General features: G+C 40.5%; 1 protein-coding gene across 1 annotated transcript in view; it reads left to right on the forward strand.

Moving 5' to 3' along the window:
* Window positions 1-243: 243 nt before the first annotated feature.
* The window catches only part of LOC121443085 (protein WWC3-like), a 108,211-nt gene continuing 91,123 nt past the window's right edge, over window positions 244-17,331 (forward strand). The window contains exon 1 of the mRNA XM_041644770.1: window positions 244-527. Within this exon, the coding sequence (XP_041500704.1) occupies window positions 244-527 (284 nt within the window). The remainder of the gene's footprint in view (window positions 528-17,331) is intronic.

A 17,331-nucleotide genomic window follows, 5' to 3' on the forward strand; every position in this document is an offset into this window, starting at 1 on the left:
CAGTTTTGGGACTGTGACTTCGCGCGTGGCAGCGACCTGGGCCATCGCAGAGGAGAGGACAGCACAGCTAGCGGCTCACGAAGCCTGTCGGGTGCCAGTGCGCGGGCGCCCAGTGGAGGATGCGCCGGGTGCGGCGGGCGGCTCCCCGCAGCCGCCCCCGCACCCCGGTCGCTCGGCCTTAGTGCTGGCGGAGGAGGCGGCGCGCGCGCGGGGCGGCCAGGCGGCGGCGGGGCCCGAGCCGTCATGCCTTGGTTGAGCGGCGGCCGGCGGCGACAGCGGGGACAGTCGCGGGAGGCCCAGCGAGAGCCACCGCCTCCTGCTCAGCCCCAATGGGAGCCGCCACCGCCAGCGCCCCCCGTCGCGGTCCCCGCACCCTCGGTGCCCTCCGTACCGCCGCAGCCGCGGGCCCGTGAGAGCGCCGAGCTGCCGCTGCCCGCCGGCTGGGAGGAGGCGCGCGACTACGATGGCCGCGTCTTCTACATCGACCATAACACGCGCCAGACGTCATGGATTGATCCCCGCGACCAGTATGTGGGCCAACGGGGGCTGTGGAAGTGGGCGAGGGTGACACTTTAGAGGATGTTCTGGCCATATGTACAGCCCAGCGTGGAATAGACAGGAACGCTCTGGATGCCTCTGTCCCTGGGCCCCCAGATCAGGATAGGTGCTGAGATGGGGATCATCGGAGTGCCTCCATTCCCAAGACTGGACCTTGTCTGTACCCCCTTAGTCCTGTCTATGGTTGTAACAATTCCAACCTTTGGGCCCAGAGTCAGGATGGAGTACGGGAGGCCCCTGGTGTTGAGATGGGATTTGAGCTTCTTCTCCAGCTGCACATCCCTTCTCTCAGTACTCTGGCCCAGGATGGAGGTGGCCGCTCTGGAGTCTCCAGAACGCGAAGTTCATATCGCCTTCTGGCCCCTTGTCGAGGGGTGGACACTGAATCGATTGCCTCACATTACCCGCTGTCCAGGGCCTGGGAGCTGGGCCCCTGGAATTTCCTCTCTGGAGTCTGACGGATGGCCCTCTTTTCCTTTTTCTGCGGTGTGGCCTCGCCCATCCATACCCTGGGCCTTGGGCGGCCCACCACCCCAGCTTTGGCGGAACAGGGATACCCAGCTCTTGGCAGATGCGAGATGCGCTGTCACCTTGGAACACACAAACGTGTGCGCCAGTTTTGAGAATGAGGGAATGAGTTCCCTGCCTGGAGGGCTCAGTCTGGTTTTCATCCAAAGCCTGGTGCCAGACGGGCATTAAAAAAAAAGTATTCCCAACCCTTCTGGAGTCAGGAGAAGCTGTTCCTAAACTTTTTGGTGCTGTACTGCCTTTAAAATCAAGTGAGTTAAAATTCTGTTTGAAATAGCCTTGTGTATTGTGGCCAGAATGGAATATGATTAGTCCCATATGCTTTTGGAATAAGTGAAAAACAAGAGTTGAATTTAAGTTTCCTTTTTGTGCAAGATATGCACAGGGCACAAAGTTGTCCCGTTCATGTAAATAAATCTGATCAAGTAAAAAACAGATTCTTCTAAAAGCACTGCCAGATTTTACTTAATGTCATGTAATAAAGTATCTCCTCGTTCCATTGGATCAACTACTTTTGGAGAGATGTCGTGTGTGCGCGCGCGTGCGTGTGCATGCGTGCGTGCGTGCGTGTGTATGTGTGTGTGTGTGTGTGTGTGTGTGTGTGTGTGTGTAAATGGGAATTCTGTTGAAACCAAGTATTTCCACTGGTTATCTGATATCTTGTCCTCTCTGGAGCAAGTTCTCTCCACCCTGGCCTGGATGCCAAAAAGGAAATACTGTAGGCTTCCTAGTGATTTCAAGACTTGAAAAGGCTGCTTCCTCCCACCTACACAGGAAAGGCAGCCTGCATGGCACTGTCTTTGAAAATAAACTTTTGAGGAGGGAAACTGCTAGCTTTTTTTGAAGATTTCTATGGGTTTAGATGGAGCAAAACAAATCTAAACAATTGTGGTTCCCGAACATTCCCTCTAAACTTTGCAGACCTCTGGATACAGAAATTTACATAAATCCAATCTTAGTTTTGTGGGTTCAAAAATGCTTATTTTGAAAATCAGATGACATATAATTTTAACCAAATGTGAGAGCCACATCTATTTGATCAAACCTTGGATGATTCTGAAATTGGTGGAACTGCTTGAAATGTGATGTTCTTTTGTGTCGTATTTTTATTAAAGTCCTAAATCACTAGAACATGAGCCAATTCAATCAGTATTTAAAGCAGGGCATGGTAGCACATGTCTTTAATCTCTTGGGAGGCTGAGGCAGGAGAATCAAGAGTTCCAGGCAAGTCTGGGCTGCATAGCAAGGTTTGGCCTTGAAAAGGGGTGCTTTGCTTAGCAAAATCTAAGCCCTACTTTATGAGGATAATATAACAATTGTGGCTATTTTGCAAAAGAGATTTATAACAAAAACATAAGTGTGATCATTTTATTTTAATGGTATAGCCAGCAACATAAGTCCTACAGGAATCGTCTTCTAGGTTCTTTGTCTCTGTAGATTTTTCTTTCCACAAATCTGCTTTGCTCCTGAATAACATTTTTTGCCCCTTTCAGATATTACTTAGGTTACAGGTTTTTAAAAGTCCCCTTTCTAAGTGCTAAGTGTTGATTGACTGAACAAAAGTGGATATTTTGCATTTTTTGTAAAGTAAAAACATGTGTGTACTTTTCTGAGACATTGTTTTTATAGTGAGTGAAAATTCAGCTGGGGACAGCTTGAACTTCAGCTCCCATAATACCTTGCATGAAATATGTATGGAATGTTCAGCAAGCCACAAACATTTCAGTGGAGCCTGCTGAAGGGTGTGCTAGTCATTCTTCCTCTTTGAAAACACAAGGTTGCCAATTTTTATAGGTGACTAGGAATTCTTTAAGGTTGTAATTAACTTTTATTATATGAACAAGACTGCATATCAGAACACCATGTTTTCTCCATGTACACATCTGACAGGTTATGGATCTTGTTTCATTCAGAGGTCTAGAAAATGGTGTTTAAGAAACTTTCACCATATAGCTTCCAAACAGAAATTATAGGAGAAGCAAAGGAAAAATTTTTTTTAAGAAAATAAAATTATAGAGGAATAAATAAATGTGGTAGGTGAAAACTGTTGTTGACTTTCAACATTATTTCATATGTAACAAAATTCTTAATAGCATCAAGTATACTGTTGTAAGCAGAATAACCGGGGGCCAGAGAATGTAAGTAAAATCTCTTCTAGAATGTTAAAGTAATTCCATTCAATGTTAAGTTTAATAACATTAGATATTTTCAGTTCAGCATATTGGTGAATTATTGTACCTCTAATTTTTTTAAAGTAATAGAGAGCATGCAATTTAGGGAAACATCTTTACAGATGTGGCTACACATGTCCATGAAAAAAAGTGTCTCTATTTTATAAACAGAATTTTTTTAGTTCTGTTGTGAACCACCCTTGTATTTGAATTCATTTTTTTCATAGATTGGTACTGTTTATATGATTTTCATAGTCAGCTTAATGTTGTGAAATTATTTTGCTGTGTCTATGGCTTGAAGATCACCAAATAGGCCATTGTGATTTACATATATTCTGCATATACTACATATACATTATGCTAACCACCTGATAGAAAGTTCTTTCTTCCTTTTATTTTTATTTATTTATTTTTTGAGACAAAGTTTTTCAGTGTAACATCCCTAGCTGTCCTGGAACTCAACCTGTACTGTAGACCAGGCTGATGTCCAACTCACAGAGATCTGTCTGCCTCACCTCTACCTCCCCAATGCTGGGATCAAGGGGATACACCACCACCACCTGGCTACTAGAAAATTCTTTCTTTCTTTTTTCGTTTTTTTTTTCCTTTTTGTTAGTTTTTCGAGACAGGGTTTCTCTGTGTAACAGCCCTAGCTGTCCTTGGACTAGCTCTCCTAGACCAGACTGGCCTTGAACTCATAGAGATTTACCTACCTCTGCCTCCCTAGAGCTGGGATTAAAAGTGTGGGCCACCACCATCCAGCTCAGAAAGTTATTTCTTATAGAAAATAATTATAAATCTTATACTTAGAAAATATAGTATAAGGGTTATTTTTTGATTTTTAAAAAATAATTTAGTGCCTTTAACTCTTGTGTGTGTGTGTACTTCCTGCATAATTCTCTTGAATTACACTGTTCAAGGATTCAGTTGTTGAAACTGGCCATTCTGTTTCTTGTAGCCTAGTGGTAGTTTTACATTACTGGAAATGAAGAACGGTGGGCAAAATCACATTTGAGGGCCACAAGACAGCTTAGTGGTTAAAGGTGCCTAATGCCAAGCCTGATGACCTCAGCTACATCCCTACGACTCAGAAAGAACTGACTCCCCAAAGTTGTTCTCTGACCTCCACATGCACACTTTGGCATGTTCCCCTATCCAAATTAAAAATAAATCACTGTGAAATCATATTTGTGATCAGAGCTAAGTGTAAATAATGGTTGACTGCTACAATTATGTCATGGTATGAGAGTTGAGGGCCATTTGTTCACTAGATGGGGTTTGACCTGGTGCCACATGTAAGAATTTTGTGATTTATTAAAAGTCCCTTGAGCAGGCTTTTTCTTTTTCTTCTTCTTCTTCTTTTTCTTTGAAAAGGAAAAGGACACACAAAATTTATTATATGCTGAAGACATGGGAGTATTTGACTCCAACCTTTTGCCTTAAGGAGAAAACAATCTTGGTTCTGGTATTTGCTAAGTTGGAGCCTTCTATAACAGAGCCAGATAACATTGCTACCTTCTTGGAACCACTATTCAGTATTAATTAATAGGAGCTTGACTATATTTACCTCACAGAGTCTATTTCTGGGTTATGTGAACTGTCTAAGTTGAGCTTTCCGATAAACAACTTAATGATTTTTCCATTTTTCATTCTTTAAGATTATAGATAGTGTTTGTATGAACACGCGGGAGTTTCTGGCTTTAAAAGCCATCGGGGGTCAGCCCCTGGAAAGAATCTTCCTTTTGTATCCATTTAGATGTCAACTACCACTTTTCAATCTAATATCTTTCTTTTGCTTCCCTTCTCTTTTTTTTTTTCTCCAAGAAAAGTAAATGGAAAAGTCATTGATTTCCAAAAATAGCTCTCGGATGTTTAGAAGTCTCCAAGTTTCCTTCTCTTTCCTTTCACTCTGATTTGGGAAGTGGAAATAATGTGTATCACAGTCTCTGTTAGGTTCACTTCAGGAAACTGTGGGTCAAGTGACATGACAGGGTCACCTGGTAAGCCTGAGATAGGCCTTTTGGCTTCTTGCCCAGGGCCTTCTGCTGATGTTGTCTGCCTTTGCAAAACAAAAAAATCTGATGGAATATAAGTAAAGTTAAATTCTGTAGAAATCAATTGACTCATCTAAATCTAATAAAACAAGGAAATATTTATGAAGATTATTAACCTCTCTCATGCTGGGACTTTACGTGGAGACAGAACAAGGGTTTTTTTTGGGGGGTGGGGAGGGAGAAAGTAACAAACATATAAAGCAAACAAAAGTTATAAATGTCATGGGAAATGCCATGATTAATTCAATTCCTTAGGTTTTAAATAACTTCCAAGACAAGAACGGAGAGTTCTCTCTTTTTTTTTAACTTACACTACTATTTATCTTATATATTTTCTTGAGAATTTCATAGATGTATATAATGTGTTTTGACCAGTTCTTTTGATTCCTTTTCTTCTAATTCCTCTCAATTTTCTCTTACAATTTCATCCGTTCTATCTCTTTTTAAACTCACTGAATCTACTTAGTGCTGCCTGTATTTACATAGGTATAGGATCATCATCTCCTGTGGTAGTCTTTCAGGAATTTAACCTATTTTTTCTACAGCCACAAGTTTCCATCTTGGGTGGGACTTCATGAGGCCCTTCCTTATTCATGCCAAGATTTTAGCTAGTCTGATTTTGTGCAGGCCTTCCACAGGCAGTCACAGCTGCTGTTAGTTCAGGTGTGCAATGGCCCTGTGGCATTGTCATGTCTAGCAGTCTCTACCTTAACCAGTTGTGTGTGAAAGGAAGACCACTTGTTTGTCCGAGCTGCCCAGAACTGAAATAACCACACAGAAATTGTATTCATTAAAACACTTCTTGGCCCATTAGCTCTAACTTCTTATTGGCTAATTGTTACATCTTAATTTAACCTATTTCTATTAATCTGTGTATTGCCACGTAGCAGTGGCTTACTAGGTAAAATTCTCAGCATCTGTCTCCAGTGGATCCACGGCACCTCTCTGACTCCGCCCTTCTTTCTCCCAGCGTTCCATGTTTCATGACTGGAGGGAGAAAAGTATTTAACAGTCTCACTCTGCTAGAAGAGCTCTCTTGAACACGGACTGGTTTTTATTCTTCTTTATCAACGTCTTGGAGCAAGATATTAAAGCGCTTATAGAACTGAGCAAGATAAAGAGGAGGCCCATGAAATTTTTCCTGGAGATGAGGAAGTGCTGAGTGTGATCCAAACAAATAAGAGAATGAACTAATATGACTGGCTCAGAAGTTGTATGTGAAGGCTTGGAGACTTGGGCCAGACCATTCCTATCTGAGATTGCCACAGTTTTGGGACCAGAAAAGCTAGGAACATTGTTCAAACTCCTCTCTTCACACTTGAGAGCCCAGCTAAGTGGTGTTTTCTGCCCATAGTTAGAAGGCCATGGGATCTCCTGACCCTTGACCTATTGCTTTTTCTAGCATGCAACTCATCCAGTCCACACCCATTTTAAGTATCCTATCTCTGTTCATTTATTTAACAGGGTATGTTGCATAGCTTTTCTCTCTTCAGCATTTTTCCAAGGTTCGGGACTCTAGCAAGTAATATCAGAAAGGGCACCACCTTTGTGAGGCAAATGCTGTCCTTGCTTCACTTGTCTTTTTCAATAAGCCTCATGCAGTAAGTTTCTCTCCCCTGGGATTCCATGCCTTTTCCCCCAACTTCTGGAGACAGAGCTCAGGGCCTTGCCAGTGCCAGACAAACACCCTGTCATTGAATCAAACCCCAGACCCTGGCTCTGTGGGTATGGCAGACATATCATATACCTTTTATCATGTGCCAAGCATTTGCATGCATGCTTTCATCAGAAGCCAGTCATGGCTACATAAAATATATATGGACGCATGATGAAACTGAGGTCAATGGGAAGTTGACTCAGAGACCTCTTTCTTACAGCCAGTGAGGTACCATGTATTTGACCCTCCCCTGAGTAGGCTAAATTTTATGCCCTTTATGCTGTTCTGGACCCTCTGGATATTTTATTTTGCATTCTTTGTTGTTTGATGTTTATTCCCCTCTGTGGTATCATGACCTCTTAAAGACAGACATATTAATGCCTCATTCCCCGTTAATAAGTTACCCTCCATGACAAGATAGATTTTGCAGATACAGTTAAGGTAAGGATTCTGTGATAGCGAGATAATCATGCCTTATCTGGGTGGATCCAGTATCACAATGGGGGCTTACTAGGGGGAGCAGGAAGATGAGGATGAGAGAGAGGTGAGGATATGACAGTGAAAGCAGAGATTGAAGTCACATGGCCAGGAATCAAGAAATGCAGGCAACCTTCAGAAACTGGAAAGGGAAAATAGGAGAATGCTTTCCTGGAACCTGCAGAAAGAGCTTCTGCCCTGTAGACACTTTGACTCTAGCAGAATGAGCTGAACCTGTGAGATAAAATAGACTTGAGTTGGTTGAAGCCCCTTGATTTTTAGCAGTTTCTCTTGGCATCAGTAGATATAACTATCTTACTTCTACGCATTGTATCCTAGGGAGAATGAAAGCACCAGGTCAGCTTGCTGCCTTTAGTACCAGCCTCCCATTTGTCACATGACAATGAAACAGATGCTATGCGTTTTCCACTATTTTCTTGCAGTTCTTCTCTAGGATCCACCTTTCTTGTGGCTCAAGTGTGAAGTTTTGTTTTTGTTGTTGTTGTATTTCGAGGCAGGGTTTCTTTGTAGCTTTGGAGTCTTCCTGGAACTTACTCTGTAGACCAGGCTAGCCTTGAACTCCCAGAGATCCGGCTGTCTCTCCCTCCCAAGTGCTGGGATTAAAGGCATGCACCACCACTGCCAGGCTGAGTGTGGAGACTTATATCCTAAGTACTAAATCCTTTGCTGAGCTGATCAAGTAAGAATGGTGGGCAGGTTGGACATCTCACAGCAATAGAGACTATTGGAGGTTTTCTCAGGTGATGGTAGGCCTACACTAGAGAGGAACAGTTTCATATTTTTTTTTTTTTGGTTTTTTGAGACAGGGTTTCTCTGTGGTTTTGGAGCCTGTCCTGGAACTAGCTCTTGTAGACCAGGCTGGTCTCGAACTCACAGAGATCCGCCTGCCTCTGCCTCTCGAGTGCTGGGATAAAGAACAAAAGTTACCCACAAGAATCTCAGAAACCTTGAACCAGTATATGAAACTTTGGGAATATATATATTAGTTTGAATATTGCTCCATTCTGAGGGTAATCTCAACTGATAGGCATTTATGGTATATAGCACAGAGGAAAATTAATGCATCCAGACTTCATTATTTGGAGCAACCTGGGGCTGTGATGGTTCCCTGTGTTGGATGTGAGTGTGTGTATGTGTGTATACCTGTGTGTGATATCTGCTGCCTAAGATGCTCCAAGCCATGGAATCCCTAGCTTCAGTGCACAGAAAAGCAGTGAGAGACTTGGTTCTGCCTTTGTTTAGGTCCGGAAGTGTAGAGTAAGCATATACATCTCAAAAGCATGCTTATGGGCTTGTGGTATCCCCAGTGTTTTTTATCTGGAAAATGCTCTGTGTCTTTAAATGGAAGGGATTCAGGGAATGAGTGGGAAGGAGATGAGAAGAATGTTAATGCAAAGAACAAGGTGTGCAGCCAGGCTATCTGTACCACCCCCAGGTGGCTAGTTGTGCAGTGTTTGTGGGTGGACCACTGGACAGACAGGACATCCTGAGCAGCTTCTAAGTACAAGCCTCATTCCTACCAGGTGAGAGAACTCATACCTGAAGCTTGGCCATGTGATTTTTCTGCGTTTCAAAACTCTTTTTTGGAGTTGGGGAGATGACTCAGTGATTAAAAGAGCTTGCTCCTCTTCAGTGAACCTGAGTTCAGTGCCCAGCACTCACATCAGGCAGGTCACGCTTCCTGTAATTCCATCTCCAGGGATTCCAACTGTCTCTCTGGCCACAGATGTAACATACATACATAGATACATATAAATAAAATTAAAAACTAAAATAAATAAACTCTTTGTCTCATTATGTGGAGTTGACTCAATTTGCCTTTTAATTAGTATATCTATTGCTTAGTTTTAAAACTTTGAAATATAATTTACATACTATAAGATAATCCACTTTAAAGGGGTACAATTTAGCATCTTTGGTATGATCATGAGGCTGTCAACCATCACTACTATCTAATTCTTGCCACCCCTCCTCATAGAAAGCACATGTTCATTAGCAGCTACTCCTTATCTTCCCTAAAGCCAGTCAACAACTAATCAGTTTTTCATGTGTACCATCTCATAGATGTCTTATGTGGTTGTCCCTGGATAATTCTTTGTAATACTCCCGTGGATCTTTTTCAAAATGAAAAGTGAGGAATCGGAAATTGGGGGTTGAAGGAACTAAGAAAAAAATCAATTTTTTAAAATTATCTTTTTTATAACTCATTCATATTTTATGTCCTCCATAAATGTTGAATGTAATCATGTATATGGGAACAAGTTTTACTGATTTGTAATGATTGTTTTACATTTCCTTATTTCTTTGAATTTTTCTCATAAATTCTAGCATACTCAAGAGGAATTCCTCCTTACAAAGATGTCAGTGCCTCTATTTTGTTAGAATGGCCTATTCTTATCTTGACTCAGGATGGAATCCATCTGCAGTTCTTGATAAAATTCTAGTTGCTTTTAAACACTAAGTCTCAAATGGGGAGGCTCTTATCCTCTTCCACAGGACATCTAACAGTATTTGGAGACATTTTGACTGCTACAACAGGGGGATGACATGTAGTAGGTAGAGGCCAAGGAGGGTGGTGGGTATCCTACACAAAGGGCTGCCTGCAATGCATAAGATGTCCTCATAAGGCTGATGAGAAACCAAGGACAATGGCACTGGGTTTTGATCCTACTGCATGAACTGGCTTTGTGGGAGCCTAGCCTGTTTGGATGCTCATCTTTTTTAGACCTGGATGGAGTGGGGAGGACCTTGGACTTCCCACAGGGCAGGGAACCCTGACTGCTCTTTGAACTGGAGAGGGAGGGGGAAAGGAATGGGGGAGGGGGAGAGTAGTGGGGAGGAGAAGAGTGGGGGGACGGGAAGGGAAATAGGAGGCGGGGACGAGGCGGAAATTTTTTCAAAAAAAAAAAAAGATGTCCTCATAACAAAAGTGATCCAGCACTAAATATTAATAGTGCCCGACAGTGAATTAAACCTGACATTTGGCATAAGAGTCTACAGTTGGTTGACACAGAATTCTGGTTGATCTTAGATATGAGGTATGGGGCAGGAATGGTTGAAGAGAAGGCCTTCTCCATAAGTTGACGTGGAGCTAAATAATGTCCTGTAGGGATTAAGCAGCTGTACTGCTGCCATTGTGCTAGAAAGGAGCTGGTTGTGACTGGGGAGAATGAAAGACTATCCCTTGCTAACATCCCTTGCTAAGGTGTGTGGATAGATGAATTACACCTCTGGGCTATCTACCCCCAGTACTTTTTCTCACATAAAATTATACATGTCTTCTTATCTTTTAAGTCAGTTAAACTTGAGTTTCTGGGTTTTTTTTTCCTGTTACTTTTCTTATTGATGTTTATTGAGCTCTATATTTTTCTCTGCTCCCCTCCCTGCCTCTCCCCTCCCCCTTTCAATCCTCCCTGCAAGGCCCCCATGCTCCCAATTTACTCAGGAGATCTTGTCTTTTTCTACTTCCCATGTAGATTAGATCTATGTGAGTCTCTCTTAGTGTCTTCATTGTTGTCTAAGTTCTCTGGAATTGTGAATTGTAGGCTGGTTTTCTTTGCTTTGTGTTTAAAAACCACTTATGAGAGAGTACATGTGATAATTGTCTTTCTGGGTCTGGGTTACCTCACTCAAAATCCATTTTCCCGCAAAATTCAAGATGTTATTTTTTTCTGCTGTGTAGTACTCCATTGTGTAAATGTACCACATTTTCCTTATCCATTCTTTGGTCGAGGGACATTTAGGTTGTTTTCAGGTTCTGGCTATGACAAACAATGCTGCTGCTATGAACATAGTTGAGCGCATGTCCTTGTGGCACGATTGAGCATCCTTTGGATATATACCCAAAAGTGGTATTACTGGGTCTTGAGGAAGGTTGTTTCCTAATTTTCTGAGAAATCACCACACTGACATCCAAAGGGGCTGTACCAGCTTGCATTCCCACCAGCAATGCAGAAAGAAGTGTTTCCTTTTCCCCACAACCTCTCCAGCATAAGTTGTCCTCAGTGTTTTTGATCTTGGCCATTCTTACAGGTATAAGATGGAATCTCTGAGTTGTTTTCATTTGCATTTCTCTGATGACTAAGGATGTTGAACATGTCCTTAAGTGTCTTTCAGCCATTTTAGATTCCTCTGTTGAGAGTTCTCTGTTTAGGACTCTACTCCATTTTTTAAAACTTGGATTATGTGTTATTTTGATGACCAGTTTCTTGAGTTCTTTATATTGGAGAATAGATCTCTGTCTTATATGGGGGTTAATGAAGATCTTTTCCTATTCTGTAGGTTGCCATTTTGTGTTGTTGACTGTGTTCTTTGCTTTACAGAAGCTTTGCAGTTTCAGGAGGTCCCACTTATTAATTGTTTCTCTCAGTGTCTGTGCTACTGGGGTTATATTTAGAAAGTGGTCTCCTATGCCAGTACGTTCAAGTGTACTTCCCACTTTCTCTTCTGTAAGGTTCAGTGTGGCTGGCTTTATGTTGAGGTCTTTGATCTATTTGGACTTGAGTTTGGTACATTTTCCTAGATGTTGATATCCACTTATGCCAGCGCCAGCACCATTTGTTAAATATGTTTTCTTTTTTCCATTTGATATTTTTTGCTTCTTTTTCAAAAATCAGATGTTTGAAGGTGTGTGGATTAATATCCAGGTCTTCTATTCAGTTTCATTGGTCCTCCTATCTGTTCTTATGCCAATACCAGGCTGTTTTCAGTACTGTAGCTCTGTAGTAGAGTTTGAAGTCAGGGATTGTGATGCCTCCAAGAGTTCTTTTGTTGTACAGGATTGTTTTGACTATCCTGGGTTTTTTGCTTTTCCATATGAAATTGAGTATTATTCTTTGAGGTCTGTGAAGGATTTTTCTGGGCATTGCATTGAATCTGTAGATTGCTTTTGGTAAGATTGCCATTTTTACTCTACTAATTCTGCCTACCCAAAAGCGTGGGAGATATTTCCACTTTCTGGTGTCTTCTTCAATTTCTTTCTTGAGTTTCTGTTTTTTTTCCAGCCCACAAAGGTATATTCATTTACTTTTTTTCTACCCAGTGTCACTTGTAGTTTTCATCATGGTATTTACTTTTTTAATTTTAATTTTTATAGTTTGATTTTCAAGTTTTCTTTGTGTAGGTCTGGCTGTCCTGGAACTAGCTCTGTATTCCAGGCTGGTCTCTGCCTCCTGAGTGCTGGAATTAAAGGTGTGTGCCACTACCGCCCAGTGTCCTCATGGCATTCCTATAAGCTGTCACTAACACATATACTGTCACTTATCTCCCTTATTTTTAACTGTTTTAGTTGCCTGTGATATTTACAATAAAGTACTCTTATTGTAATGCTCCTGTGTACTTCTTCCTTCCTTCCTTTTTTTCCTTCCTTCCTTCCTCTTTTCTTTCTTTTTCTTTTTTGCTTCATGTTTGCCTTAGAAGGAAGATGATGTTGTTAAATGTAGGGTTAAAATAATGCTTTTCAGCTTATTTGTTTTAAAACACTCTATTTTGGAATATTTTAGAGTTATTGAAAAGCTGTAAAATTTGTTAACTTCTAATATTATTATAGTAGCTTTGCTGAAACTGAGAAGTTAATCTTGATTCAGATTACTGATATGCAAACTTTAGACATTTGGATTTCACCAGTATTTCTACCAATGTTTCTTTTCTATGCCAATGACTTTTTAGAACCAAACAGTCTTGCTTTGAGGTTTCATGTATTTTTGGAATCATGGAACTTGTGGAATCAGATGTGATGGGGGTGATTCTGTGTTCTGATAAAGGTGTCAGCATCTGGAAGCTTTCATATACTTTTAGGAAGATCACAGACATCTGCAAGTCAAAATGTAGTTCCTAAAATAATGGAGATTTGGTTTGAAATAGTAAAATTTCCCTAGAAATCTTTGCCACCTACCCTGTTGCTGAATGAGTATATGCTCCTGTATTTGATCATCATAATCCTAGGTATATCACAAAAGATTCATTCCACAGTGAGTCACAGAAAACTCTACAGGCTTTCCCAATACAGCTTGAACTAGTGGCGTATAGTCCCAAGTACAGGATGGTTTTTACATGAAAAGGGAAATTATTGGGCAAACTTCAGAAACAAGATGCTTAGTGAAACAATGAGACAAAGACACCAGATTGTATGTTCTGATTATTACTGTGTCCAGAAACTATAAATTTGTAATGGTAGAAAACGGATTAGTGATGTCTGGGTCTAGAAGTGAGAAGAGATGGTATTGGCAAAAAGGCAAGAAATATATTACTGAATAATGTCCTAAAATTGAAATATGTGTCATACAATTCACTAAATTTACTAAAATCCTGGAATTGTACACATGATAAGAAGAGTTTATTGTATGATGGGTATAGCTAATAAAGTTTGTACAAGCAATTTTTAAGGGAAAATCTTTAAAATTCAGATAGCTACCTTGACTTTGTAGTTGGAGAGATCAGACTATGTAGATTAGACTTGGCAACCTCTTACCATGCAAAAGGATTTGGGGGCTTCTCAAAATGTCCTTACAATTGTTAGGGCAAGGTGCCAAGAAGTCGCATGTTACTATTGCTTAGGAGCTTTGCCAACTGTAAGAGGAGAACAATACTATACAACAGCCTGGTAATAATGACAGAGGCAGCTAACTTTTTCACTCAGAGTCATTGGTCATGTGGGATGACTCACTCATATTTCTGATTGTTTTAGGAAAGTTGAAGTATTATCTGGTTATATGACAAGATTGGGATAAAAGAGAACCAATGTGACATTTAGGTCTTTAAATATCAGCATTCTGATTTTGAATGAACCTCTGAAAATTGTATTCCACACTTTTTGTATTTTAATTAGCATTTGAACAGGTGACCAGAAGCAGGGTGGACACTAACTAACCTTACACTGTATCACTAACTGTGTGGACTGATTGATTGCAGATAAGGGACAGCCTAGATGCACTTCTGGCTCTGCTATTTGCTGTGAACTTTCTGATACCGTTTTCTCTTCTCTAAAATTTAGTGGAGATATTTATTTGCTAGGTGCTTTTGAAGATTCAGCAAGATGGTTTATACACTTAGGTCAGTGTCTACTGTATAACAAGTTCTACATTTTATTTCTTTTTATTGTTTTTTGTTTATGTGTGTGGGGTATTCTCATGGATGTGTAGGTGCACATATGTATGTGGAAAGTCAAGGAACAATCTTGGGGGAGCCCTTTCTCAGGTGCTGCCAACCAATATTTATATCTATCTAAATATTTTATATCTTATATATCTGTCTACATATTTTATATCATATATTTACATACATATATATATCGTGTGTGTGTGTGTGTGTGTGTGTGTGTGTGTATGATAGAGACTTTCACTGGTCTAATATTCATCAAATGGATTAGACTGATTGACTTGTAAGCTCCAGAAATCTGTCTGATTACATGTACAAGCCATTATATTTCTTTTTTATGTGGATTCTAGGGATTGATATCAGGTTTTCTTGTTTGCAAAGTAAGTCTTTACCAACTGAGCTATCACCCTAGCCATTTTTTTAAGAATAGAATTTGCTGCAAGGTTAAGATCTTCGGTCATATCTGCTTGCATCACATCAGTACTTTAGGTATATGCTTAGTTGTACACACAGTAGACCTTACTTTTGGGGTGAAATAAAATTTTCCAATAACGTCTTTGCTGTTGGATCTTTGAAGGAAACTGTCAAAGAGTGTAGAGAGAGGAGGTAGAGGCGCCTTGTCCATATGCATGTCCTAGAAAATCCTTGTTCATGTAGTGCTTAATGTGCTTGGTAGGAGAAGGGGAATTTAGGTTTGGCAGGGTTAGAGAGAAGCAGTGGAAAGCAACGAAGAGTTAACTTCACTGTATATTTAGGTATTTTCCTAGCAATATGTGCCGAAAGCTGTAAAATATCTTCACCCTTAGGTTCACAAATTCCATTTAAAGTGGTGGTTCTCAGCCAGGGATAATTTTTGCCTTCCAGGGGACATTTGGCAATGATGGAAGACATTTTTGGCTGTCACAGCATGGTGGTGGGTGGGGGTAGTGTGGCCTAAGGTCATATAGTGGGTTGGAAGCCAGTAACATTGCTCAGCACCCTACCAAGCCCAAGATGGCCTCTCATGACAAACAATAAGCCATCTCTTGTGTTTACAAAGTTGAGACCAAGTGGTCCTACCTGTCCCTATGGACAAGTAGTGTAGGGATCACAAAGACAATAGTGAATATGTTAGTATTTTCTAAAGTGAAAATTCTTCTTGAGGAAGTTTGATTGAGTGTGATACATATAGGTAGTCTTTTTGAGGAAATTATCAGGAGAAACCTCTCCGGATTTAGGCTGTGGCCTTATAGCTAATCCCTGAAGATGGTCAGAAAGGGTCCTCTCATTTGGGTAAAGAGCTTTATAGGGAGAAAAAAAAACTCACAGAGACTTAAGTGATGAACAACGAGCCAGTTGGAAAGTGATATTTGTAGTATCTATTGACAGGGACTCTGGGTTTGATTCAAAATAGGCTAGGAAGCCATTCTACTTGAAAGAGTTAACATGTCACTGTTGTAGGAGACTAGGGCAGTAGCTGAGGCATGGGGAGCTAGTTAGGAGATAGTAGTTTTCCTTAGAGTCAGGCAGTGATGGATGAGGGCAAAGACGAATGTTCTCAGACATAGATGTGTGTGATTTCTTAAGACTCTGGATGCTGTGCTTTGGTCATATGTGTAATTCACCCTTATTGAGACCTTCTCTCAGACTCCCTGTTAGCTTGGGCAACAGCATATAATGCCCAAATGGACATTCAGTCGTAACAGTTGGATCAACAGAGAGGAGCTTACTTTACTATATTGTCTGCAACTCTGCTGCTGTTACAAGGAATTTTGTGTGAAAGAAAATGCCGGGCAGTGTATACATTCTGTTCTTACAATTTTACTACATTCGTAAGAGGTAATACATTAAAGATACATTAACGATTGCATCGATTGAAGAGAGCCATGCACTTTATGAAAGCCCATGTGTTGTAAATAATTGTGCTTAGAAAGTTATATTATCATTATTATTATTATTATTATTATTATTTAAAAGTGGTGATTATTTGCTAATTCGTAGAGTGATTAAGAACTTGAAATGACAGGGCTTGAGTCTATGGTTATCACCTCCCAAAAGTGTGTTACATTGACACTGACATTTCTTCAGCACCATGGTCTTGTTTTATTTGCTATGCATACACTTATTCAAAAGGCATTTGAGATAAATCATTCTGTGATTGATCTGATCCAGGTTAACCTAAGATTGCCATCTTGCTAATCTCAGTATTAAAAGCCAAGACACCAGAAACCAATCTTCCCTCCTCCACAGCCCATATCATAAACCTCCAAAATGTCACCATGTACATGGCATATTGACAAAAATGTCAAGGATTACCAAGAATAGCTTCTTGCATTCATATGCAGTTACAAGAGAATGACAGAGTAGCTTTCGAATTCAAGTGCCACTGCAGTGGCCTCAACCAACAGTTCTTGTTTGAACAACTCCCAACGTTTATCATCTCTGCCTTGGGGGTTTTAGAAATACGTCATACCTTGAATTTTAAAATATGAACACATGTACTTCTTATGCTCCTGGAGTTATTTTTTTATTTTTTATTTTTGCTTCTAGAGTTGTTAATGGAATTATTTTTGTTGTTCTATTTATCACCCATTTGCCCTTCAAAATGTAGATATCTATAATGTTTTTCATAAACTGGTGACTGATTTTTTTTCTTGAGTCGTTGTCAGTGTCCCTGTTCATAAGCTTGTGCCAGCTCCGTCCATATTTGATGTACTACAAAGTCTCCATTTCCTTCAGAAATACTTCTTTTCTCTTGTCACTTAGAGATACATAGTTCTTTCTTCTCATC

This window comes from Microtus oregoni, unplaced genomic scaffold (genome assembly GCF_018167655.1).
Source record: "Microtus oregoni isolate MIOR12 unplaced genomic scaffold, Mior012 000099F_ref0000060, whole genome shotgun sequence".
Taxonomy (NCBI): Eukaryota; Metazoa; Chordata; class Mammalia; order Rodentia; family Cricetidae; genus Microtus; species Microtus oregoni.